This window comes from Schistocerca piceifrons, chromosome 1 (genome assembly GCF_021461385.2).
Source record: "Schistocerca piceifrons isolate TAMUIC-IGC-003096 chromosome 1, iqSchPice1.1, whole genome shotgun sequence".
Classification (NCBI taxonomy): Eukaryota; Metazoa; Arthropoda; class Insecta; order Orthoptera; family Acrididae; genus Schistocerca; species Schistocerca piceifrons.
The window spans coordinates 698495252-698520654 of NC_060138.1; the positions used below are offsets into that span (position 1 = coordinate 698495252).

Here is a 25403-nt window from a genome sequence, read left to right on the forward strand (position 1 = left end):
TGTTACACTCGTCCGGTATAATACGATGCTTGCTCGGTTTCGTCATTCAGACTTTAATAACGGCATGTAATATCAAATAGATCAGCACGTTTTCGTCAATCACATTTTACCGACGGTCAACAGAGACACAAGGAAAAAAATCCCGGTAGACTCAACGATAAAAATACTCGTAACTAACAAATGAATAATCGAACGCTGGACTACAGTGATTTCGGATCAACATTTCGCTTATTCTTCGTGAATATAATTCTTTTCATAATTTAACGCCTTTTCGTCAATAATTTCGCTAAAACCTAATGAAATAAAGTAACTTTCATTCCTTTCCTGATTCATTTTGAATACCATTATGTTAAGATAATATTACTAAACTAATATTGGCTCCTTGGTGTCAGGCCCGGTTAAATACTTGTGCTTAACGTAATGTTAATACCAGTATGGATGGAACAGGGTGAGGATTGTATAAGCGAGTATACAGGGTGTTTTCGTAAGAGCGTGTAAAAATGTAACAGGACATAGAGACTGCTCCACTGAACAATTTGAGGTAGGGAACGTGGAGTCGGAGAAGCCTGCTTAAGGAGATATGGGAGTAAACTTGTCTACCGCTTTGTCTAGCATTACTGTTTTCCAGCATATTTACAACTAACAGACATACACGTTTACACGCAATGTGCTCTTTATTTACATGTACATTCTGAATGTCCTACAAGGAAACGAGGAGTACGAGCCTGATTACTATTTCCTGGTCGTTGGATTGGTAGAGAAGTTCCTATTTCGTGCCCTGCGAGGTCACCTGACGTGAATGCCCCGTGATTATTTCCTATGAAGATGTCTAAAGTTACTTGTGTATGAAACCCCAGTGGGTACGGAGATGGAATTAGTTGCCTGAATTGTAGCTGCGTGCCGGCCGCTGAGGCCGAGCGGTTCTAGGCGCTTCAGTCTGGAACCGCGCGACCGCTACGGTCGCAGGTTCGAATCCTAAGCCGGCACGGTAGCTCAGCGTGTTCGGTCAGAGAGCTGGCTGGCCACTGTAATAAAAAAAAACTGAGTAAAAAGATCAACAACGAACTTCAATGGATGTCATGTTACGTCCGCTACGGCGAAATACAACGAACCATAACTAACAAAATACAAAAAACAAAAAAAAAAAAAAAACCTGCGCCTGGCATGGGTGTGTGTAATGTCCTTAGGTTAGTTAGGTTTAAGTAGTTCTAAGTTATAGGGGACTGATGACCTCAGATGTTAAGTCCCATAGTGCTCAGAGTCATTTGAACCATTTTCTTGTAGCAGCGTGTGATGTGATTCGAAACACACCAGGGATACTTGTCACGGTGCGTTAGAATCTTTTTCGCCGGCGTCATACTTGCGTTGAGGTTGATGCCCGTCAGTTTCAGCACATTTTGTAAGACACAGTACAAATGGTAAGTTCATTGGGTCAATGGTGGTACTTGCGGTTAACTGTAACTAATGAAAACAAAAAAGTACACAGTATTGTGATCTCACTTCCATTATGTCCTAAAGCTGGCTTCTCCGACACCAGTTTCCCTACTCGAATTGTTCAGTGGAGCACCCTCTATGTCTCATTAAATTTTTACACGCTCTTACGGAAACACCATGTATACACTAATACGGTAAAGTTCGAAAGTCATGGAGAATATAGCTTTTTCTGAGAGAACTAAGTGTTCCACAAAGCTCATTGTATGGAGATATCTGACAACCAAAACCACCCTCTTCCATCCACCACGGTATCGATGAAACACGTTGAGGACTCTATTATCTTTACCTACATTACATCGTGAATGAAGCAATAAAAACAATCTGACATAGCCAGAAATGTTCGTAAGTCATGTATTATTTAGTTTTATTTAAGAGTATTTATTGCTCCTTATTTCGCGGATTATTCATGATGTTCTAACTGAGATATATGTCTCTATGCATCTCATTTCTAGGATGGTACGCCTGTCTTCTCCCATGCCACGTATTGTGACCTGGGCAACGTCAGGTTTCTCAGCTAGTCTTGTTATAAATGCGAATGAGATCTTTGGTCGATATCGCCAAGGAAATGAGTGGGCTAGGAATGATGGCACTTCAAAAATTCCGCAGTCGCTCATCCATAGACACTTTCTGCTAAAGACGATCCCAGCAGCTGCTGACAGAGTTTTTAGAATGGGGGCCACTAGCAATGGAATAAAACTAGAAAAAAAATTGCAGCAACCTTGTTTGGAGTCGTCCCATTAAGAATCTCAGGGTAATCTACTTCAACGTGGTTCAGCTGGGTTTTGAACCCTGTTCTTCGTCAGAAGGATTGTAGCACTCTAACTAACGTGCCACTTAAGTCGCTACGACAGGCCTGTGATATTAATGATACACACTTCCTTAGTTATTTTCCGGCAGGAATCCATTATGCACGAGCGAGCAGCGCCGTGGAGACCCCTATAGGCTACCACATTAAACGGCAATGTACAATAGATATGCACTTTTAGTATCCATGCGTTAAGTTAAAATTTACCTCAACTTTCTATATTCATTCATGTAAAAGAAGTATTCTTGTGAAATCTTGTGGGGACTTTTTGAAACACTTTGCGTATTCTTATGTTATGAGTACCATAATTTTAGATTCAGATTAATACTGTTAATTCTTTTAAATAATATATCATTTGTGAAGACTTACTTTGATAAACAAAATGTACAACGGTACAGTACGTGCGAGCGGCCGGCGTTTTCAGTACCCCGAAATTGAGACGAACTCCGGTTCATTCGATAATTGTTAAGTTTTTTATCAGTTCTGCGATACAGGTAGACGATCTGTAGAGTTCATGCAGTAATGATTGTAGCTTTAGAGTTCTTTTCTCGTCGTAGGTAACGCGAAAATGAATGCTAACATTCGAAAACGAGCACTAAATAAATTATATTGTGCAAATGAGAGTCTGTACTACACTTCATTGCCATTTGCCATGTGAACTTTCTTATTTGATTGCTACTGAAGTTCAGGTTGAACAATTAATATTGGACCACCATACCAAAGACACTTAAAAACAGCGACAAGGAGATCAGCAACATGTGGCCACACATATCATCCACAGCCATCTTCTCGTTTTTCTGCACAGAGATTATGGGGCCAGACGGCTGTGTAACAGGTTGGTATGCTGTGGCACATGTTAGGCGCATGCTAATGGCATTGCATAAACTGGCTGACAAGCATGTGAGGAAGCAAACAAAGGATTGATAGCTTCTGCAATCGCATTGATAACAGTTTAGTATTTTCTTGATACGGCTTAGGGGAACCAAAACGCTAAAACCTAAATCTGGAATGCCATTCGGGGATTTTTAAATGTTTTTTTTTCCCACTACCATCAACTACAGTTTTGCTCTATCAGGCTCGCTCTTCGGTAAAATCATGGCGATGCTGGTATTCTAACAAGAGGAATATGCTATTGAAATTACCCTGAATGGTTGAGTGCGCGTTGTTGAACATGGGCCTCCCCAGCAGACGGCCTCAATGTGTTTCCAAGTTGACCCAGGGGCAGTGTTACGTTGTACGCAGACATTCACCTGGGCTTTCATGGGTCCTGTGGTAGTAATCGAAGGCAATATGGCAGCTGTGGACTATGTGAATATCGCGGCAGACCACATGCAGCCCTTTGAGCTTGATGTGTTTCGCGACGACATGGCGTCTGCCAGCGGGATCGCTGTCTGTGTCACAAGGCAACGACCGTGCTATGGCGGTTTGAGGAGCATGATAATGAATTATCGTTGATGTCTTGGCCGAAGAGCTAGGCTTGTCTTAACCCGATGAAACACATCTGGAAGGCTATAGGGCATCAGCTCTGCATCCACAGGTCACAGTCGTAAATTACTGGAAATGCGCAGATATCTGGTGCCATATATGTCCGGAACCTTACAAAAGACTTTTTGAATGCATACCACGCAGAATCGCTGTTGTGCTGCGTTTAAAAGGTGAAACAAGACACTGTTATTCAGGTGAACAAAATGTTTTGTTTCGTCAGTGTAACTTAGGAAAAAAGGTATCAACCCGAAGGATGGTTTGAATATCACAGAGCTTCAATAGTTAATTGCCTATAGGTGTGGGCTGCCATTCCCTTCCTCCGAGCCTTTAACTGACTTATGCAGCCAGTTATTCAGGAACTTGCAATTTAGCGTGGACTCCGAACCAAGCAACTCGTTTACATTATCAAATACTGTCAGAGGTGACAGCAGTGATAAGTAACGAATAAAAATCGTAGACTAACCAGAGATCGATATCGTGACCTTCACTCTATCACTAACCCACTTACTTATTCTACTGACCAACCATTTCAAATTCGAAAAAACAACCTATCATTCGCGACACAGGTTATGTGAGTGTCCTGAAAAGACGTTAGCTCTGCTCACACGCTCCAGGATATTCGTCTATTGAGTTAATAGCTGTTCTAATCTAGTATTGGTAAATTAACAGTTACTAACATTGCACCAAACTCCGTTAATTCCCATGTGGTATCTAACACTACGTATTGTTCTCAAGTCAGATGTTATTAAAACCAGACACTGCTTGTGCACTGCTGAAACAAAATTTAAAGTGTAATTGGTTTCTTGCGACTATTCGCCAGGGTAAAAGTTAATGTAAAATGAAACTGTTAAAAGGAGCTTCATACGTGGATTGTCTCAACCCTGTAGGCCTACAGTTATACATATAGTAGATGACTCTAAACCAGGTATTTGGCGATAAGGAACCAATCGTCGTAAATGAATGTATTAGGCGATACGAGGACTGTACTGACGTTTGTGTCACTACCTTAAAAAATAATACACAGTCATCTATGATGTGTCATCGTGGATAACTGCCCATGGGTTTGCCTGATTTCGTCGTTGTATGACAGCAAAAGAGAAACCGAAGAGGAGCAGATTGCTGGAATCCTGGTCGTCTGTCTCACTATGCAACAGGCAACGGGAGTACTTGGGAGAGCTTGGAAAAACTTTGTGCGGCGTTGTAACGCAGTCTCGAGAATGCGGCGCTCATTTTGGACAACCACTGTGAGTTTCAGTTTTCGTTACGAGGTACAAGTTGTTCACGTCGATAAAAAAAGTATATGATCCATTTTTGGCTATTACTTCCTGACATCAGAATACTCAGCTCAGGTTCCTCTAAAATCTGCACACTGCTGAGCGTACAGGTTTGAGCCACCCTATTTATAAGTCAAAGCTTTTATTTGCGTCATTGGAGTTTCAATGCTTCCTTTGATATATCACTCGTAGAGTCCTCGCAGAGAGTTTAGAAAACGAACATAATTGTACATCAATGGTGTGCTTTCGGGTGTTCAGTCGAGTTGTTGATTCCATTTTCATGCACCAGTGTCTGCTACGTTTATGTACCAAGCAGTCTGCCTGGACTCCAGGCGGCGAGTGGACATAACAGCACAGCTCGCATCACTTTAAGTGAATTATCAAAGATTGTGCACAAAAGTGGAATCAACAACTCGACAGAACGCCATTAATCAAACACGCAGAGAAATCTCGTGAGATCGTTTAAATGTGCGTTCTGGAGAGAACACTCAGTAATATTTTGATGTATTTACAATGGTTGCTCTTTCTTCGGTACAGGCTGTATGAATTGAGAAATCACCAAACGGGAGCAAATATTTCTGGTGAATGTAAAGTCTGAACTTGAAGATGGAATACTGCTAAAGTCACATATTCTGAGGGCACCGAATATAATTTGCAATTCTTTTAGGTCATAATATCGTACAGCTTTCAGTGCTTACCCTCTTTGGCTGACCCGCTACGGACTTCGGTAGCTTTCGGCGAGGACGATGCTCGAGGAATTTCTGCAAGATGAGAAAAGTTAGAACAATTAAAAAGTACTTCCACCTGCTTCACACCTACTGTAAGTACACAGTGAAAGACAATTACTTTCTCAAAAAGATCCTCAGAGAATATAATTAATAAAGCTTCATACAGTCTGTCTTATTTGTATACAGCTTTTTGCTGGAAGCAGCAAAACAGAGAAAATGTCATGAACATCAAAGTGAGACAAAAACACTTCATTTTCGATGGTATCTATCTGATATAATTGTTTGCTATGTGCATGATAAATCCTAAGGGTCATACCTTTTGCCTTCTCAAAGGGAAAGGACACTTATCATATGTTGCATTAAATGAAACGCACCAGAATTCATAGAAATTGGTACCGAATACAGGAGTGCAGCTATAGTTGAGGTTTACTAACTTTCTTTTGAGAATGAAATCGATAAACAGAAGAATAGACTACAATTCCAAACAGACAAACTGGGAACAAGATGACAACCGAAAATTGCTATCATAGTGTTGCCGGAAGGAAGATGTGATGAGTTGTTTACCTTAAATTCGAAAGATTTGATTAAGAAAATAAATATTTGCTCTCATATACTGCTGTCGAACTCAGGAACTTGAATTCTTTTTGGGATAACTATGAAAATAAACGCAGCCGCAAAGGAAGAGAAAGGAAGTACGACATGTTGTATATATAATGCTACCGTAGGAATTTAAAAGTAGGTAAACGAATTCAAGGAAGCTAACTACGTAAACAGTTGCATAAGTGAGATAACTTTGATGAAAGAACGGGATTTTTTAACGCCTGTCAGTTTTACTAAACACGTTTCTTGTAACCATTTTGAGCGGTTCAAACAAATGTGAAATCCATTTATGTTGTAGGGCATAAGAAAAAATGTGACATACAGCGAAGAAAGATCAGAGGATCTCCTATTATTAATAATTAATTTGAAGTGCAAGGTGTAACAATCGATCATTTCTGAACGTAAAAGAGAATTTATTTCAATGTTATTGTGGTTGAACGAGTTCGCTGGAATAAGAGGTTCTTATGTGTTAGTTGGCGCCACCACACAGAAACCTTTGAAATGGTTGAAGAAAATTATGGAATATAAAATGCTGTTGTTTGCTGTGTGCCAGCTGATGACTTGTGGCCGAATATGGAACAAGATTTCGGCACAGAACTTGGCAGTGTTTAGACACATACCGCACAAGGTTTTACTCAGATTCATGACCGTCAATGAAACTTTTATCAATCATGTCGTTCATAACAACCTAAAGAATATGAAAAGGATAGAAATGTGCACCAGAGAAGGTAGAAACCGTGTTGCCGTATTGTGCACTTGAAAAGAGGTCTCTGTCTTTATGCGATTAACAGAACATCATTCTGAGAGATTACAGTATTTACATATAAGCAGAACTGTAATTCGGTTCCATTGTTGATTGAAATTGAGAAGATTTTCATTAAATGAGGAAATGATTGCTCCTATAACGCAATGTTTTGTCTGACAAGACCGGCATGTAAATATGTACACCGCAGGCACCACGAGATATGTGTGATGGGTACAGTTCATATGAAGCGATATCATTTTCGCAACGTCCTAGTTTTCAGATGGGCTTATAAAATTACCAGCACAGTCATTAGCAAATAATTCCTAAAGATAGAAAGATATTGACTGAGTATTCTGGTGTGTCGTGAAAGTATCCATAACTGGGAAATGGGAGAAGGAGAAGAGAGCAAAATTTTTGTGCACTATAGTAACTGGAAACAGAGAGATGAGGTGTCGTGGTCAAACATCTAGTAACTGTCCTGCTGGAGGAAATAATGTGTCGTAAAATTATTACAAACTGCAGTTTTTGGAAGTATATTTAGTTATTGGTTATGGTTATTTAGCCTGGTCAGACCAAAGACCTGAGGCCCTCTCTTAGTTTGAACCAGCAACTATATAGTTCAAAAAACAATATATTGTTTATCAGATTTCCCAATATGTATGAACAGTTGTGGCTCAGTGACGTACAGTTCTGAAATACTGTAAGAACAATTATAAATACCAACGCAAATAACAGCTCTGATTAATACAAATAATAGAAGACATTCATAGTAACAGTAATATTAATAACAGTAATATTAATTAGGTGTAACACTTATGAAGGTATGATTAGTGTAATGAGAAACAAGAGAGATAATGAATGAGCAAAAGACTGAAACGGCAGTGGCAGTAACCATTAAGTAGTATAAAGCGGACTGTTGCAATGGAGGGCTGTATAGACAAGATGGAGGGAAATTGGAAAGGGGGGGAGGGGAATTACACTGGGCTGAGCTACAGACAAGTATGTGGAAGAGAAAATTTATAATAAGACGTGGACCGTTAACTGTCTTTTGAAGCTAGAAGAGAATGTAGCTTCCCTGAGGTTTTGATGAAGATCGTCGTATCAAAGACGGTTTCCTGACATAGAAAAAGATTTAAAGGACGTGGCTGTGTTGTATGGTGGTATAAACATGATTTCGCTTGAGTAGGCGTTAGAGCAAACAGATGGTTTGGTGGTCTTTATCTTGACCAGCACGTAGTCGTGATAATTATTCGTAGAGAGGAGTGATATAATCGAAAAAACGAAAGTCAGAAATACTCGAATATCGCACACAAGTGCTTCTCTCCTGTTCTATTCAGCGTCAGATCTCATATGATACTTCTTAAAAAATAACATTGCCATTATGAAGAACTTGGATTGCTTGTGATTGTAAGAGTTCCTTTCTAAGCTCAAAAGAATATACTTTTTTATGATTCTTTAGGGCATGGGGAGACGTAGGCATTATCTGTATTTTCCTGCTCAATCCTTTCTAGCTGAAGGTCCAGTAGTATTCCCCAGTTCCTTTCAGCGAAAGTAAAAGATATTTCTGTACAGTTTGGGATTTAGGGCCTAAGTGATTCTCTGAATTGAGTGTAATAAGTCTATTGGAGCGAATAAAGTTGGTTACATTTTAGGATGACTAAATTTCAAACCTACGTTCTGTCCCTTCTGTGATAGAGCTAAGGAGTTAGTGCTCGCTTGCAAGATTGCTGTCCATAGGTTTGTTGGGCTTGCACTAAGGTATAACTGAACGGCGTCAGTATATAAGTAAAAGTTACAAATGGAGAAAACAGTTAATACATCTTTTTTTAAGAAACAAAAACAGTCCAGGTAGCAATAACTTATTTTTTTCTGGTAACAGGTTTCGGCCTATATGGCCATCTTCAGTTCAGAGGATCAGATGAAGTGAGAAGCCGGCACACGAACTAATGTCAGTACCATCTGGTACCTGTCACCAGCTGCAGTACCAGCTGGTACTCACAGCAGCTCCATTTACCGGTTGCCCACGTCATTTGACCCTCTGGCATCAAGGTGGTTGTATAGGCCGAAACCAATTACAGAATTAGAAATAAATGATCCGTTTCGATCTGGACTGTTTTTCTCTGTGAAAAGTGTAGTTTACGATCGCTGTGGTATCTGAATTGCGTCAAAATTTACTAGTTAACATATCATTTACACATACTGCAAAAAAGTAATGAAACCAGTACTGATCCTGCCACTACATATCTCCACTGTTCATATCATTACACATTCCTGGCGGGATGTAAGGTAACATTACAGTTTGTCCATTGCATGTGTCATAGAAGGCTCATACGAAAGGGGAAATGCATTAGCTCTGTATAGGACGAGCCGAAGGATCACATGAAGCCAGTGGGAACACTAATGCCAAAGGAAAAAAACAAGTAATCTAACCCAAAGTGTGTGGTTTGAGTGGTACTGTGACGTCAGTGTGCAGACTGACCGTAGAGCCGGATGGAGCCCTCGGTCTCGCCGAGCGAATTCTTGGAGATGCAGCGGTAGTTGCCGAAGTCCGGAGCGGCGACGTCGCGCACGGTGAGTCGCATGTGGGAGCGGTAGGCGTCCTCGCGGGACTCGGTGACGTACTTGCCGGTGGGCAGCAGCATCACGCTGTCGTACACCCAGTAGCTGATGGCGCGCGGGTACGCCTCGGCGTGGCAGTCCAGCGTGACGTCGGTGCCCGCCGGTGCGCCCACCAGCTGGTTCGGCACCCAGATCATCGGCGAGACTGCGGCAGCACACAACGCCGCTCTGCAGGCATCGCTTCTGAACACCAGGCGGTAGACTCAATGCATGTCAGACCCCAATATTCAACCTAGATTTATCACAAACTTAGTAGAAAATACTGTTTTCATGGGAAGCTACAGAAATAAGTGCTGTATTGCGATGTGCCGTGGATAGCTCAGTGCTGTCTCCTGATCACACAGCGTTGATTTTTTTTGTTCGTAAAATAAGCGAAAGAAGCGTAAATAGCGAACCTCCGTTGCCCATTACTCTGGATTGATTCTGAAATTGTTACTGCCAAGGCATGCGTTATACTTATGCACGTGAATTATGTAAAATTTGAAATTTCTTTACACACTACTGGCTATTAAAATTGCTACACCAAGAAGAAATGCAGATGATAAACGGCTATTCATTGGACAAATGTATTATACTAGAACTGACATGTGATTACATTTTCTCGCAACTTGGGTGCATAGATCCTGAGAAATCAATACCCAGAACAACCACCTCTGGCCGTAATAACGGCCTTGATACGCCTGGGCATTGTGTCAAACAGAGCTTGGATACCGTGTACAGGTACAGCTGCCAATGCAGCTTCAACACGATACCACAGTTCATCAAGACTAGTGACTGGCGTATTGTGACGAGCCAGTTGCTCGGCCATCATTGACCAGACGTTTTCAATTGGTGAGAGATCTGGAGAATGTGCTAGCTAGGGCAGCAGTCGAACATTTTCTGTATCCAGAAAGGCCCGTACAGGACCTGCAACATCCGCTCGTACATTATCCTGCTGAAATGTAGAGTTTCGCAGGGATCGAATGAAGGGTAGGGCCACGGGTCGTAAAACATCTTAAATGTAACGTTCACTGTTCAAAGTGCCGTCAATGCGAACAAGAGGTGACCAAGACGTGTAACCAATGGCACCCCATACCATCACGCCGGGTGATACGAAAGTATGGCGATGATGAATACAACTTCCAATGTGCGTTCACCGCGATGTCGCCAAACACGGATGCGACCATCATGATGCTGTAACCAGAACCTAGATTCGTGCAAAAAAATGACGTTTTGCCATTCGTGCACCCAGGTTCGTCGTTGAGTACATAATCGTAGCCGCTCCTGTCTGTGATGCAGCGTCAAGGGTAACTGCAGCCGTGATCTCCGAGTTGATTGTCCATCCTGCTGGAAACGTCATCGAACTGTTCGTGCAGATGGTTGTTGTCCTGCAAACGTCCCCATCTGTTGACTCAGGGATCGAGACGTGGCTGCACGATCTGTTACAGCCATGCGGATAAGATGCCCGTCATCTCGACTGCTAGTGATACGAGTCCGTTGGGATCCAGCACGGCGTTCCGTATTACCCTCCTGAACCCACCGATTCCATGTTCTGCTAACAGTCATTGGACGTCGACTAACGTCCGCAGCTCGTGGTCGTGCGGTAGCGTTCTCGCTTCCCACGCCCGGGTTCCCGGGTTCGATTCCCGGCGGGGTCAGGGATTTTCTCTGCCTCGTGGTGACTGGGTATTGTGTGATGTCCTTAGGTTAGTTAGGTTTAAGTAGTTCTAAGTTCTAGGGGATTGATGACCATAGACGTTAAGCCCCATAGTGCTCAGAGCCACGTCGACTAACGCGAGCAGCAATGTCGCGATACGATAAACCGCAATCGCGATAGGCTACAATCCAACCTTTATCAAAATCGGAAACGTGATGGTACGCATTTTTCCTATTACAAGAGGCATCACAACAACGTTTCACCGGGCAACGCCAGTCAACTGCTGTTTGTGTATGAGAAATCGGTTGGAAACTTTCCTCATGTGAGCACGTTGTAGGAGTCGTGAGTGCTCTGAAAAGCTAATCATTTGCATATCACAGCACCTTCTTCCTGTCGGTTAAATTTTGCGTCTGTAGTACGTCATCTTCATGGTGTAGCGATTTTAATGGCCAGTAGTGCAGTTAAGCTTCTGTCATCAAACGTTTTTCAGTTAGCAATACAAATCACAGTAACCAATCACACTTGTTAATCTTAGCACTATGCATTTGAAAGAGTTACTGAGTCTGCACCAGAATGCATTGGCCGGTGCAAAGTCACCAATTTTCATCAGAAGGGCTGGGCGGGTTCATTCATTTGTTCCGAAAGAGAGGCTGACATTGTTAGTACTCTTTCTTCCCAATTGGTGAACTGCGATAACAGCAGCAAGGTGCGCGCCCTGCAATTTTGAGGAAAGTATTCGTTAAAACATTTCATTTTGCTTTACTAAAAGGTTTAAATGTCAGCTTCAAGATGACTTGCCCATCATTTTGATAATGCTCATAGTTGCTGTGATTTTTGAATTTAAGTAAGACCGTTCGCAAAATTCGAAAAAGACTGCAATGAAAAACAGTGCTTGGTATGATTTTGCATTTGGTGCATACTACATAATATGTTGTGACATATGAAATTTAGCACACATACTGAATTTTTCTTTAGACTTGAGATGGCCTCTGTCTGTCTCCAATTTCGAGAACATTTATCTAATCTAGCAAACTCATTTACGATTGAACAGCCCAATGATAAACCCAGAATCGAATATCCATTACATTCCTCGTATCTCTTAAACGGTTTGAGATATCAAGAAGTAGCACATGTATTTTTCCATTTGATTATTATGCAAAACTTTATTATCTTCCCCCATTATTCCCATAACTACAGGCTTTTTCGATGAAACAATGTAAATTTTAAGAGCCGTCGATAGCTGGTGAAACAGGAAATGCTGCGGATTTTGAACAAGTGAGGGTATTACACACTTATTTTTGTAACAAGGGTGTCCTTTTTCATAAGTTATTGCCCTCAGTTCCTCACTTAATACACTAAATAAACCACTGTTTCAGAATTCTCTTGCAGTTGCGTCTGCACAGCATGTTAGTGAGGTAACATTGTGTAAACTGTGCTGTCTTTTGGCAAAAGACCAAATGTTGTCTTGGCAACAAGAGAAATGTAGGCTTTACTCAAAATTCGCTACTCAAGACGCTTCTTTGAAAATTACAAATGATTAACAAGTCAGGCGAAAATAAATCTCTGCTTGTGTTGCATTTTCAGCAGAATTCCTTTTAGATACTAACTGAAGTAGAAGTGCGCAGTAGATCATTTTGGATGGCCACCATGCAAGTATGGGCATGGACAGGCTGCACTTAGTATATACAAAAAATATGAGAGTGGGTGTCAATTGAGAACGGTGCTTCTCCTCCAGCACTCGACATTTCCCATACTTGCCCTGTCGACTGCTCATCTAGCAGCTAGGTTATTCCGCACACCGTACTTCCAGCATCATGCGGATTGTTTTAAATTAAAAAACATGGAGAGTCTGTATGTAAACCTAACGGACAACTTGTGGTACAGTCTTACTGTCTACCTTTGGACATAAGTGGTCATTGTGTCTGAACGCTGTACGGGAGACCCACGTTGAGATCTCGGTTCTGCCAGAGCTATTTCCTTGATTGGAGGACTGGAGCGATCTGCATTCTCTCTCGTGACGTCAATCGAGGAGGTGCTTCAGTGAGAGGTAACACCCCATGGGAAACTCAAAACGGACGGGTGAGAGGAGTCTAACCCCATATACCTCCATACTACATCCCAATGACACCAGTTGCAGAGGATAACGTGGCGGCAGGTCGGTAGTAAATGGTCCATTAGGGCCCGGACGTAGAAGTGATATATACGGTATGAAAGGCGTCTACTTTGGCGCGAAAATCTTTAATACAGGGTGTGTTACGACACACACCTATTAGTCTAAAATGCCTTTAGTCACCTGTCTGACCGTTAGCGCGGTGCATCTCTGGGTATAAACTGCAACGTGTATCTTCACGGGACGAGAAAGGTTTGTCGGATTCCAGCCAGTTAGAATGCGCTTTTGAAAGCCATGTGGTCACAGCGTAGAGCGACGCTGCCGATCATGCAGCCGTGACAACTTCGGTGGCGTGCCGACGTATAAACGCTTTGTCTTGTCCTCTAAAGATGGGTGCATTCAACAGACTTTGTTCTAGGTTATGGTGAGATCGTTTCTGGCTTCGCACAGTTGTGCTCTATTTACGTGATTGTAAATTAGATGTCCTTTCAGGTGATGGAGAATTAAATTTCTTTTAGCGATATATTTTGCAGGCGTATTTGTTGTGGAATCATTAGGTCATTGATCACAATTTCCACTTCTTTTATAACACTTGAGAGCCAGTACCCAATTTCAAAGTCAGTCACTTACCGTTCCAATTGTCTTACCTGTGAGGAACCTCCTGTTGTGCAATGTATTTTCTTTTCTAAATTTGACGTTTACTAGAAATTACCAGATAGCAGAGGCTTCCTTAAGCAGAGCTGCAGAATACAATGGCAACGAAAGGGGAGCTGGTTCCCACGAAGGTAGTAGAGACGAATGGACCATATCATATGGCGCGGAGGGAATCACAGGAGTGGGGAAAAGTTCGTGACCCTTGAGAGCGAATCTTGCTTCGCAACCGATCCGTAGGGGAACTAAAATTATTCTGGCGTGAAACTTCAAATTTTCTTTATTAAATATAAGTGCATTTTTGACATAGCAAATACTAGGAGGAGCGTATGGGTTATCGGGGCTTTATTACCATAATATTGCTACATTGTAAACCGATTAATTCAGTAGACGAATCAATAATGTTAAACTACTGAAGATGTAGAAACTATTAGGAAATTGTACGATATTAGCAAGAGATTTCGGATGCGCACCAATTTTGCCAGTCGGCGATAGGAGATTCTCAGAACCTGTTGTTATGTGACAGCCAGTCTTACCATACTCACGAATTTTGTTGCCTTTTTGATTGAAATAGTTTCGAAGTGTTACTGTTTTACGATGTTCGCTCAAAAACGCATCGTAACGACACCCCGGAACTTATTTCAAGTTAATTAACTATCCACAGGTAGCCTGCTTGCCTCTTCTGAAGAATCCAGTGCACTACAAGAACTGCTTCGAGGGACTACTTCTATGAGCGATTCACAGAACACACGTAGAAAGAAATCTTACATGTCGATTCATTAATATAATCCGCGAAAGGTTCAGCATAAGTAGCGCAGTCTCGGTTGGGAACGCATTACCAGATATGTACGTCACCGATACAACCTTCTACGTAATCGTGGCTGAAGTGAGAAACTTTTATGTCGGCTTAATACAGGGAAAGGGTTTTGCATCTATCACACAAAAGTCAATGCTTCAGAAATTATTAACATTTTGTAATTTTCTTGTCTGTCATATCCGGTGAAGATGTAAAGCACGTTGTCTATTGAATTGTATTTATACATGAAACATGTTATCGTACGTATGAAATTTGATCATTATATTGCATTTGAGTTCAGTAAGAATTTTACGAAATTAATATACTACTTCTTGCTCTTTGTTCAAACTCTATATGTGTTCACTCAAGAACTACACTCTAGAAACGTTCCCCATTCATATTAATTGTATTTAAAGTTGAGGTGAATGAGCCTGGGTTAAGCAACGTTCGCACTTACATAATGTAAGAGTTTTCAGCTGTATCCGTAAGTTTAGTCGCTGTCGAACTTCGAAACACGTGCCGGTGAAAATGAAGTCATCGAGATAATTTCTGCTACCATACAAGCTCAGGTTCTTCAGGTTACTAGATAGTGTAACATACAGATGGTAAAAAGATTTGTCTTGCACAATTTGTATTTATAAGATACAGTTTCTTTACATACACAGTCAGTAAACGCATGAGGTCTAATTTCAGGTTTATCTTGATTACCTGTAGTTAAGCCCCTTCCTTCTGTCGTGTTTTGTTAAAGTTTCTCCCACTCAGCAACTTTAGTCATCGCAGATCGCGTTTCCTTATATTTGCGAGTCAGATTTAATATAAATCGGTAAAATTTCAGGGCTTAAAAATGGTCATAATCTGATATGAACACCTAGTTAGAGTTAAATAAAGGAGAGCATGCTTTCAAATACCCATGTATCTTTCAGTGTTAGTTTGTAGACTGTGTGTAATACAAACACAACTGAAAGACCCTTGCACATGTTGCCCAGAGAAGTCTTACGTGAAAATCATCATGTCTTGTTAATTTAAATAAACCCGTCTGATGATGGAGAATAAATTTCAGAAACGCTTAGTGGGAAGATCAGTAAATGAGAGTGGTTATAGTTATTTGTATTTGCAATTGAGATCCGTAACAACCATGACTAGGTTTAACGTAAAATTTAGTTTTGAACCTTTTTTCGCTTGTATCATCATGGTTCACAGACTCTACCAAGGATCAGCCTTTGCTCACGATAAGTACGGGCCCTCCTGTAATTGTGCACTATTTCTGATTACATACCGTTATGTCAGTTCCAGTTGAGTACTGATGAGTACGCCATTTGTTCTTTGGTCTTAGAAACTCTGTTCCACATGCTACTCCTCTTTGACTGCGTACGTAAGACAGACTGACAAACAACGTGAAGTATCCAGAAAACATGATCATATGCCAGAGTAACTTTTACATAATTGACGATTACACAAATAGTTGCAACTCCCTGGACAGGTCGAACAGCCACCAGAATGCGTTAGTGCTGGTCGTGTTTAGTGTTGTTATCAGGCCTGGTAGGGGATTTAAGGGGCGCGAACAGCGTCAGATGCTGACTGATAACTGTGAAGGGTATGGAAATGTTGCGTACACCTTCGAGACAGCGTTATCAGCACTTAACAGATTTTGAAAGGGGCCTCACTGTGGATCTCCATTTGACTGGTGGGTTGAATAGTGCAGTGAGAGCAGGCATATTCGTCAACGAGGCTCCGATCGACCACGTCTCATCACCACAAAAGAGGTTCGACATATTGTGCTCCAAGCACACCGTAACCCATTCACATCTGCGTCAGCCATACGAGAACAAGGAATTGATTCTCTGCGGCATTCTGTGTCTTGCCGCACCATTGGTCGAAGGATAGCACGAGCTGGGATAGGGAATTATCATCTCGTGCGTAGGCTGCTGTTAAAACCACAACACAAAATGTTGCACTGAAATCCTGTGTCCTCATATATTACTTCTTATATGACAGCAGAGTGATGCCATTTTTCAACAGGGCAATGCTGTTCACACATGACATGAGTCTCCATGAACTGTCTGCGCGAGCTGACGTACTCCCGCGGCCAGCAAGAGCCTCAGACCTATCCTCGATAGAACAATGTGAGATCAGCTCGGATGTCAACTCCGTCCTAGCGCCAGTATCGGGGATATGAAGGACCAGTTACCACAGTTGTGGGCTAGCTTTCCTCAGGAGAAGACGCAACGGCCTTAAGTGAAACAAGGTGTAATACTGTCAGTCGTGCGTCTGTATTTGTTATTTATTGAATTACGGTCGTTTCCGGTGGTTCACTCCACCGTCATCAGATTCCCTCGTGGCAAGTGATGGTCATATAACCAACGGTTATAAATTCCATAAAGGATCGAAACATAGGCGTCCGCTAACCTGCTCATGTGTGGTGCATCTAGCACCGACCATCAACCTACCATACGCACCACACATAAATGGGTTTGCTGATGGTAATATTTTAGATCCTGTTATGATGTTCTTTACCGTTGGTTATATGACCACCATTTGCCATAGAGGCGCCTGATGACGGTGGAATGGACACCTAATCTGGTCGCATTTAAATAAATAGTAAGTACAGAGAACAGCTACCGGTGTTATATAGTTGTTTCACATGTAATTGCCAGCTGCTATCGAGTCATCCGTTTGAAGACGGATGTACGGCCTCATGACTGTTTTCCCACCCGAATCAGTGCATGTATCCGGTCAGAGGGGATCCAACGTCATACTGGTAAATCGGCAGATACTGCCAAGTTGTTTATAAGTCTGACTGGCTTTTGTAATCACCGATATCAAATAATGTACACTCTCAATCCGTGAAGTTTCAGTTCGTTTTCTACTTCCCCTTCGACTATTTCAATGTTTTTGATTGTTAACGCGGCACCCAGATTCGTTTCAGACGTTGATGAGGACCCCTCCCCCCATCTCTGTCATCATCTATATGCCTACATTCGGAAGGCCGTACGAAGAATTTTCAGTATTCTTTATGAATAATTATTTACTGGCAGTTACTTAATTCAGAGGCCTTTCTGTAACCTGATGGCTCTCGTCATAAGTTCATAAGTAAATTACTCTAATTGAAGACACTTTGACGGAAATTGTGGGAAAAGCAAGCACGATAAAATATGAGGACGATACTGGATTCAAATACAGCATCTCCATCCATCTGTCTTCGTTTAACCTTTCCATTGGTCCCCTAGATATTTTCGGGCGAGTGCTGGAATCGTTACTTCAACAAGAGTTCGAGTTCCAATTGTGATTTGTTGTTCAACTGTTTCAAACTATATTTCATTCTGTCGCACACTTCAATTCGGAAACAGCCATAAGAGAGACAACCAGTGTGGGAGCCAATCCGGATTTTCATTGAGCAGTTAGTGTCAGAAATCTATGAGGTATACTTTCCAGGGAATTAAATTGGTATATTCGCATTCTCTATGGTAGTAGTAATGCTACCTTGGGGAAATTATGTTCCAAGACATGTGAGTACGAAGAGGTGCAATTTGGATTGGAATCAAGTTCGTGCGCAGTAGGGTTCGGATCTCCATTCTGCCTCTCATATTCCGTCTGCTGCGAGTTTCCCAAATCACTTGTATAAAAACACTTGGGGATTTTCCCTCCCTGACTTCTCTCTTTCACTACCTCAGCTTATGCTTCGCCTCTAATGACCACAACCTTAACCAAACGTTCACTGCAACCTCTCGTCTGATATTCTGACATACCGTCTTAATGATAGCTTGTCATCAGTACAGCTTATCGAACAGAATTCCCAATGTTTCTATGATTATCTCGAAAGAAGGATGGGAAAATGGCCGCTTGGAATGGTACTACAAGGCCACAGACTCTTTTTTGCCCACTGTCTTTTTTTGTCTTTGCGTAGTTGACAAATTTAAAACAGCCTATTTCTTTTTTTAATGCTTCGGTAAAAAGAAATGCAATCTTCACAATTTTTCTCTGTGTTATCCATGAACTTTTAGGAACAAATAGGACCGGGTCGTGTATTTCACTGGCAGAGGTACCAGAACGATTGTAGCTTATAACTTTCGAGCCGGTCGTTTCCTGATCAAGATCCCTTACCTCAAATTGATACATTTACCCTTCTCCATCATCCCTGAAAGTTTGTGACATCATTACCGTATCAGCCTTGTAATAGTGTATTGAAGCACTAAACAAGACCAAAAAGATAATTTCAAAGAAGTACGTAAGCATAAATATCAGTGTAAAAATATGAACGGCTAATGAAGAGTACGTGCTTAGTAACCTAAATTCTTGTAATATTTAAATGAGTTTACTGTGTGTACAAAAGGGTCCATTGAGTTACAAAAAATAAGTATTTCGTGGTCTTTCATCTTATACAAGTACATCTAAATTTTTATCTATATTGTGGGAGAAACTGTAAACTGTGAGAAACTTTTATAGTTTCAAGTAACAGATGTTCAAGTCCTAATACAAACTGATCATTGACCTCGATAAAAGATTTTCTGATTATGTTAACATACCAAAAGACTTCTTATGGGTGACAGAGCTAACTAATTTTTTCACATTTCCTTCTGATTTTCATTTTCCCCCACTTTTTCTCTTCTTACCAACTGACGGTAGGGAACCTCATCCTCAGGGAGTTAATTACTACAATCGCTTCAGGTTAGTTAAGACCCGCGATATTACCGCTGGATAGTTCCGTTAATTGTGCTGTGTATTCTTCCGCACGACCTCTTAGAGCAAACAAAAAATCGCAACGTGACGCAGTTCTCAACAATACCGAGGTCCCTCTAGCAGCTGACGCCGTTGCTTAGCGTCAGTTTGAGACGAGTCGATTGGCAAGCAACACGAACATTTCCGTCCCATTCAGCAAAGTCTTACGAAAACAGTGAAAGGCAGAAAGTGTACGGACTAATGACAGCAGCCAGAAGGTAAACCTTCAACACACATCGGAGCAATGGCAATCCATGGCATCCAAAAGAACAGGAGTCAACTCGACTTCACATCTCTGCGGACGAACAACGTAAATTATCACAGGCATGTATGTTTAATTATATGGAGACCTTCAACAATGCAATTATATTCAGCCCAATATGAGTTTGTAAAGCCAGTCAGCCAGATTGTTTATGGCATTTCGTCTGAGGCTGTTTGTGTTGGAAGTGTAAGGATTTTCTAAATCTTGTAATTACAGGAAATGGGACTACTACGAAATATACGTTCTCATACGAAGTTTCCTTGCTAAGTGCTCTCTGCATTCGCTAGTGTAAATATTATTTAACGCATGAAGTGTGTCAACATTGCATCTTGAAACACATTTTTGATGTGCACATATCATAAGAAATAATACGTTCTTTAAGAACTTATAAAAGATTATAGACGGATTTTAAGTACTGAGCTGTATTTTTCTGAGTAAACTGAGTTGCCTTTTAAATCTTAGGCGTCTCATTGAAGGAATGAAATACAATTTGAAATTGTTGTTTCTGCTTACGTATGATATGTGAGCTTTATATCGTCTGTGTGCTAGTGCGGTTCGTATCCTCAGTCCCAGGCAGTGCATCCACATTTTCTTGGCCTGTCGCCTCCATAATGACAAATAGGTAGAGGCCACTAGAATCCGACCTCTAAAACACATTCATTCACATCGCTCCCAATTTTGGCGAGCAAAGGCAATAGGTCTCACACTGTAGTAATTTCGGCGATAAGTAATTTATTTCGGTACGTGTAATTTGTGATGAGCTTTTGCGCTATTGTGTAATCCATAATATGATATATTCAGGTAGTTCCGTCGACGATGAGTTCATTAAGGACCCCATACACCAGCCTACATCGCTGGCAATCTCGTGAGTAATATGGCCTGCAATTTGTCACTCTCTTCGAGCCTGTCACAAACGATCGGCTTACCAAGCTGTGTTCAAACAATATTTCGAAAGTCGGTATGTGGGGAAGATCTGTTATTTAAAATTATCTCCTAGCAAAATGGAGTATGTAGACTACTACCCGCAAGAAAACAGGAGTTGAAATTTATTAAACTTGTTTTGGAACGTTTTTATTGTTCAAACGTAAATTATTTATCACTTACATAAAAACCTCTTGAAAGTGTGCACAATTTTGGGAATATCTTATATCAGTTCGTTATTAACCATTAAGGAAATTTCCTCATTTTCCTCATTCCTTTTTCCAGCCTCATTTTCCACTATGACTGAAATAGATCTGATGTTGCTGCCGAAGGAATTTATTTTTTTCTGGAAAATGTATACAGTATTCGAGAAGACAGCCGTCCGAATCTCCAGCTAACCAAATGGATTTAGATATCTCGTAATATCCCTAAACCGGTTAAGGTGAAAGCCGGGATGATTCCTTTGAAAGGGCACAACCAATTTCCTTCCTATCCTTCCATAATCCGTGCTTGTGCTCTGGCTCTAATAACCCCGTCACCGACGCGAACTTTAGCAATAACGTTTCTTTCTTCTTTGAAAATACATAAACAGTAATTCTGCGATGATTTTTCAGAGAATCTTACAATTCAGTTTGTGAAGTGATTTAACCTTCCAAACATTGAAGTCCCTTGGAGCTGATTATGTATGATATTCTGATTTCATTTCTAGTCTGCGATTTAGGACCGTTGAATCTATTCCACAGGTTAATTTTTTAGGGCAACGCTTTTCAAAGTTCCAGTCTGCATTTTGTAAGTACAACTTGAAGTCCTTAATTCCGTCATAGCATTGGCTGCAACTTTTGCTTACTTCAAATTTCTTTCGTGCTGTAATCTAATCAATTTATTTACGACTCCTAATATACATCTGCACCTTCATCTATGCTCCAACAACCACCTCGCGGTATGTGTCGGAGGATACATTATGTACCACCGTCACTTCTGCCTTTTCCTGTTCCAATCGCCAATGGTTCGCGAGGAGAACGATAATTATCAGCCTCCGTGTAAGCTCGAATCTCTCTGGTTTTATCATCATAATCTTTACATGACATACGCAGGAGAATGCAACATATTGGTTGACTCTTCTTGGAACGTACACTCTCGGAACGTTAACAGTAGACCCACCGTGACGCAGGACGCCTTCTTCTAGCGTCTGCCACTCGAGTTGGCTGAGCATCTCTGTTAACACTTTCGCGCTTTTTAAATGAACCCGTAACGAAACATATTGCTCTACAGCATGTGGACTACACTTCGTAGGATTCTTCCAAGGAATATCAGTCTGCCACATGCCTTTCCCCTGCTATTAATTTTATGGGCCGTTCAACTTTAAATCGCTCCTCACGCACACTTCGAGATATTTTATAGATGCGACTGCTTGCAGTGGTTGTTCTGCATTTGTGTTATCATACAATAATGGACCTTTCTGCCTATTTATGCGCATTACATTCAGCTGCATGCACTGTGCGTTTCATCTTACGACCTTCGGACTATTTATCTGCCGTTCCATTCTCGAACAGAGAGCGAGGAAGAACTAACACTTACCTCTTTCCATGCAAGATCCTGTTTCTCTTATTTTATTACGATGGTGATTCGTCGCTGTGTAAATGGGCGTTAACAAAATGTTTTCGCATTTCGAGGAAAAACTTAGCGGATGAAGAGTCGTGAAAAGATCTCGCGACTACGAAAAACGCTTTTGTTTTAATGATTCCCACCACGACTCGCGTTTCGTATCCGTGACACTCTCTCCCTTATTTCGTGATAATACCAAACGTGTTGCCCTTCTTTGAACTTTTTCGATGTCCTCGGTCAATACTACCTGATACGGGTACAATAACATGCAGCAGTACTTCAGGAGCAAACCTAACGTAAGCAGTCTCTGCAGGAGACCCGTTCCATTTTCTAAGGGTTCTGCCAATAAAACGCAATCTTTGGTTCGCTTTATCCACAGCATTCTTTATGTGATCGATACTTTTTATAATATTCGTAAGTTTAATTCCTAAGTATTTAGTTGAATCGACAATCTTTAGATTTGTGTGAATTATTGTGCAACCGAAATATTAACGATTCCTTTTTGTACTCATTTGGATGACCACATTTTTCGTTAGTAAGTGTCAATTACGACCTTTAGATTCAAACAGGTGTTTTTGCTGTGATCTTCAGTCCGAAGACTGGTTTGATGCATTTCTGTATGCTACTCCATTCCATAGAAGCCTCTTCATCTTCGAATAACTTCTGCAACCTACATCCTTCTGAATCTGTATTCACCTTTTGTCTCCCTTTACGATTTTTGTCCCCCCCCCCCTTCCCAATACTTACCTCCAAAACTGGTGATCCCTGATGTGTCAGAATGTGTCCTATCAGCAGATCCATTCACCTAGTCAGGTTGTACCACAAATTTCTTTTCTCCCCGCTTCTGTTCAGTACCTCCTCATCAGTTAGGCGATCTACCTATCTAAACTGCAGCATTCTTCTGTAGCACCTCATTTCAAAAATCTTTATTCTTTTCTAAACTGTTTATCGTCCATGTTTCACTTCGTGCATGGCTACACTCGATACAAATACTTTCAGAAAAGACTTACTAATACTTAATTTATATTTGATGTTAACAAATTTCTTTAGAAAATCTTTTCTTGAATTGCCGGTCTACATTTTATACAGATGTTTTGTCTTTATACAGATATCTTGTCTAAATCATTTCACAGTTGATTTTGATCTTCTAACGAGTTTACTAAGTGATAAATTACAATTTCTTCTGCAAACAGTTTAAGAGGACTGCTCGTTTATACAGATTATGAACAACATAGGGCCTATAACGTTTCATGGGGGGAACACAAGATACCAATTTTGTCTTACTCAATGACTTTCCACCACTTACTACGAACTGTGACCTTCCTGATAGGAAATCACGAATCCAAACGCAAAACTAGGACGGTACGTCATAGGCACGGCATGCAATTCGATTAGAAGTCGCGGTATCAAAAGCCTTTTCGAAATCTAGAAATATGGCGTCATTGTGAATGAGACTCATTACTTCGTGTGAATACGGATCTTGGTGGGTTTACAAGAACTACATTTTCCGAATCGGTGCAATCTATCAACAGATCGTTGTTTTCTTGGAGGCAATTCATAATGTTCGAATGCAGTATATGTTCCAAACATTCGGCTTTCTCTCTGTCATCCTCCGTTTCGTTGCCCTCATGGTAACACAGTCTCTGGATGGATGGTTTCCATTCGTTTACTGATTTAACATGAGATCAAAACTTCTCCATATTTCTGTCAAGTTGGTGGATAGAATTTCGTTTTTGAATTCATTGAACACTTCACACACAACTCTTCTTAAGCTGAGTTTGGCTTCGTTCAGATTTGGTTGTCTGTGATGCTGTGGCTACATCTAAATCTGTTTTCGTAGCAGCTTTAAAATATGGCTGTTGAACCACGGTGGACCTTCCCATTCCTCACAACTTTGCTCGGCACATACATGTCTAAGGTTTATTATGTAGTACTACTGAACTTTGTACATAGATGTTCAACCATGTCAGTGCTGGAGACGTACTTTTTGAATCGACTGTTCAGGTAATCTGAAATCTGTTTGACTCGAAAAGCTAGGTCCCGTTTGTCACCAAGGAACCGAATATGTTATTTTCACGGGTTGGTTCTCTGATTAACTGCTCAAGATAATCTTTGCGTAAGACATTTAGAACAATTTCACAAGCAGACTGAGCTCTGACCCGGATAAAGGGGGTAAATCATTCGCATATCTCTACCTATAAAGGATTTTCAGATTTAACCATGTTTTAATATAGTAAATGACCACTTGACAGATCAATTTTACTGTTTATCACTTTTCATTTTTCTGTCAATTTTTTTGTTGATGTTTTTTCTTTTTGGCGCCAGGGGCATTGTCCCAGCCTAGTTACGCCTCTGTTTCAATCCCAAACCTCCATAGTGCCTCGTAGTGTACACAATCAGCAACGTCATACAGTATACCTGTGGCTCAATGTAGAAAATACTTGATGTTTCACTATATTTTGACGGCCTTATTCTGAACGACAGGATGGAAATTTAATACTAAAGCAGCCTCTCTGAATTTATGCTAACTATTTATTATTTATGACAATGATGTAAGCTGAAGAAATGAATTAAAATTTGTCCTACGACCAGGACTTGAACCCAGGTCTCCTACTTACAATAGAGATATGCTAGCCATTACACCAACGTAGCAGAATAGGTAACACACCTGCACGGCCGCGGCACAAATTTTAATTCATTTCTTCAGCTTCCATTATCATCATAGATAAAGTTGAAGACTAATATGTCTCAAAGAAAATTTGATTGTATCTCATGTATTTGTTACTTGATGAGATTCATTTTACGTGTTTCTAGACAGGCCGCTTTTTTAACATATTTTTATTCCTTTCATCTCTCAAAGATGTGACATGTTATGAGAGAGTGTTATGAAGCATTAGATGAGATTCACGGCTACTCTCACAGTGTCAGAACCATACATTGTCTAGAGCTTACGGCA

The 25403-nt window shown here is 40.9% G+C and overlaps 1 protein-coding gene across 1 annotated transcript in view; it reads right to left on the reverse strand.

Annotated features, from left to right (window-relative positions):
- The window catches only part of LOC124768767 (lachesin-like), a 270681-nt gene that overhangs the window by 25802 nt on the left and 219476 nt on the right, over window positions 1-25403 (reverse strand). Inside the window, exons 6-7 of the mRNA XM_047249158.1 lie at window positions 9611-9895; window positions 5757-5819 (exon numbers count right to left, since the gene is read on the reverse strand). Coding sequence (XP_047105114.1) covers window positions 5757-5819; window positions 9611-9895 — 348 coding nt within the window. The remainder of the gene's footprint in view (window positions 1-5756; window positions 5820-9610; window positions 9896-25403) is intronic.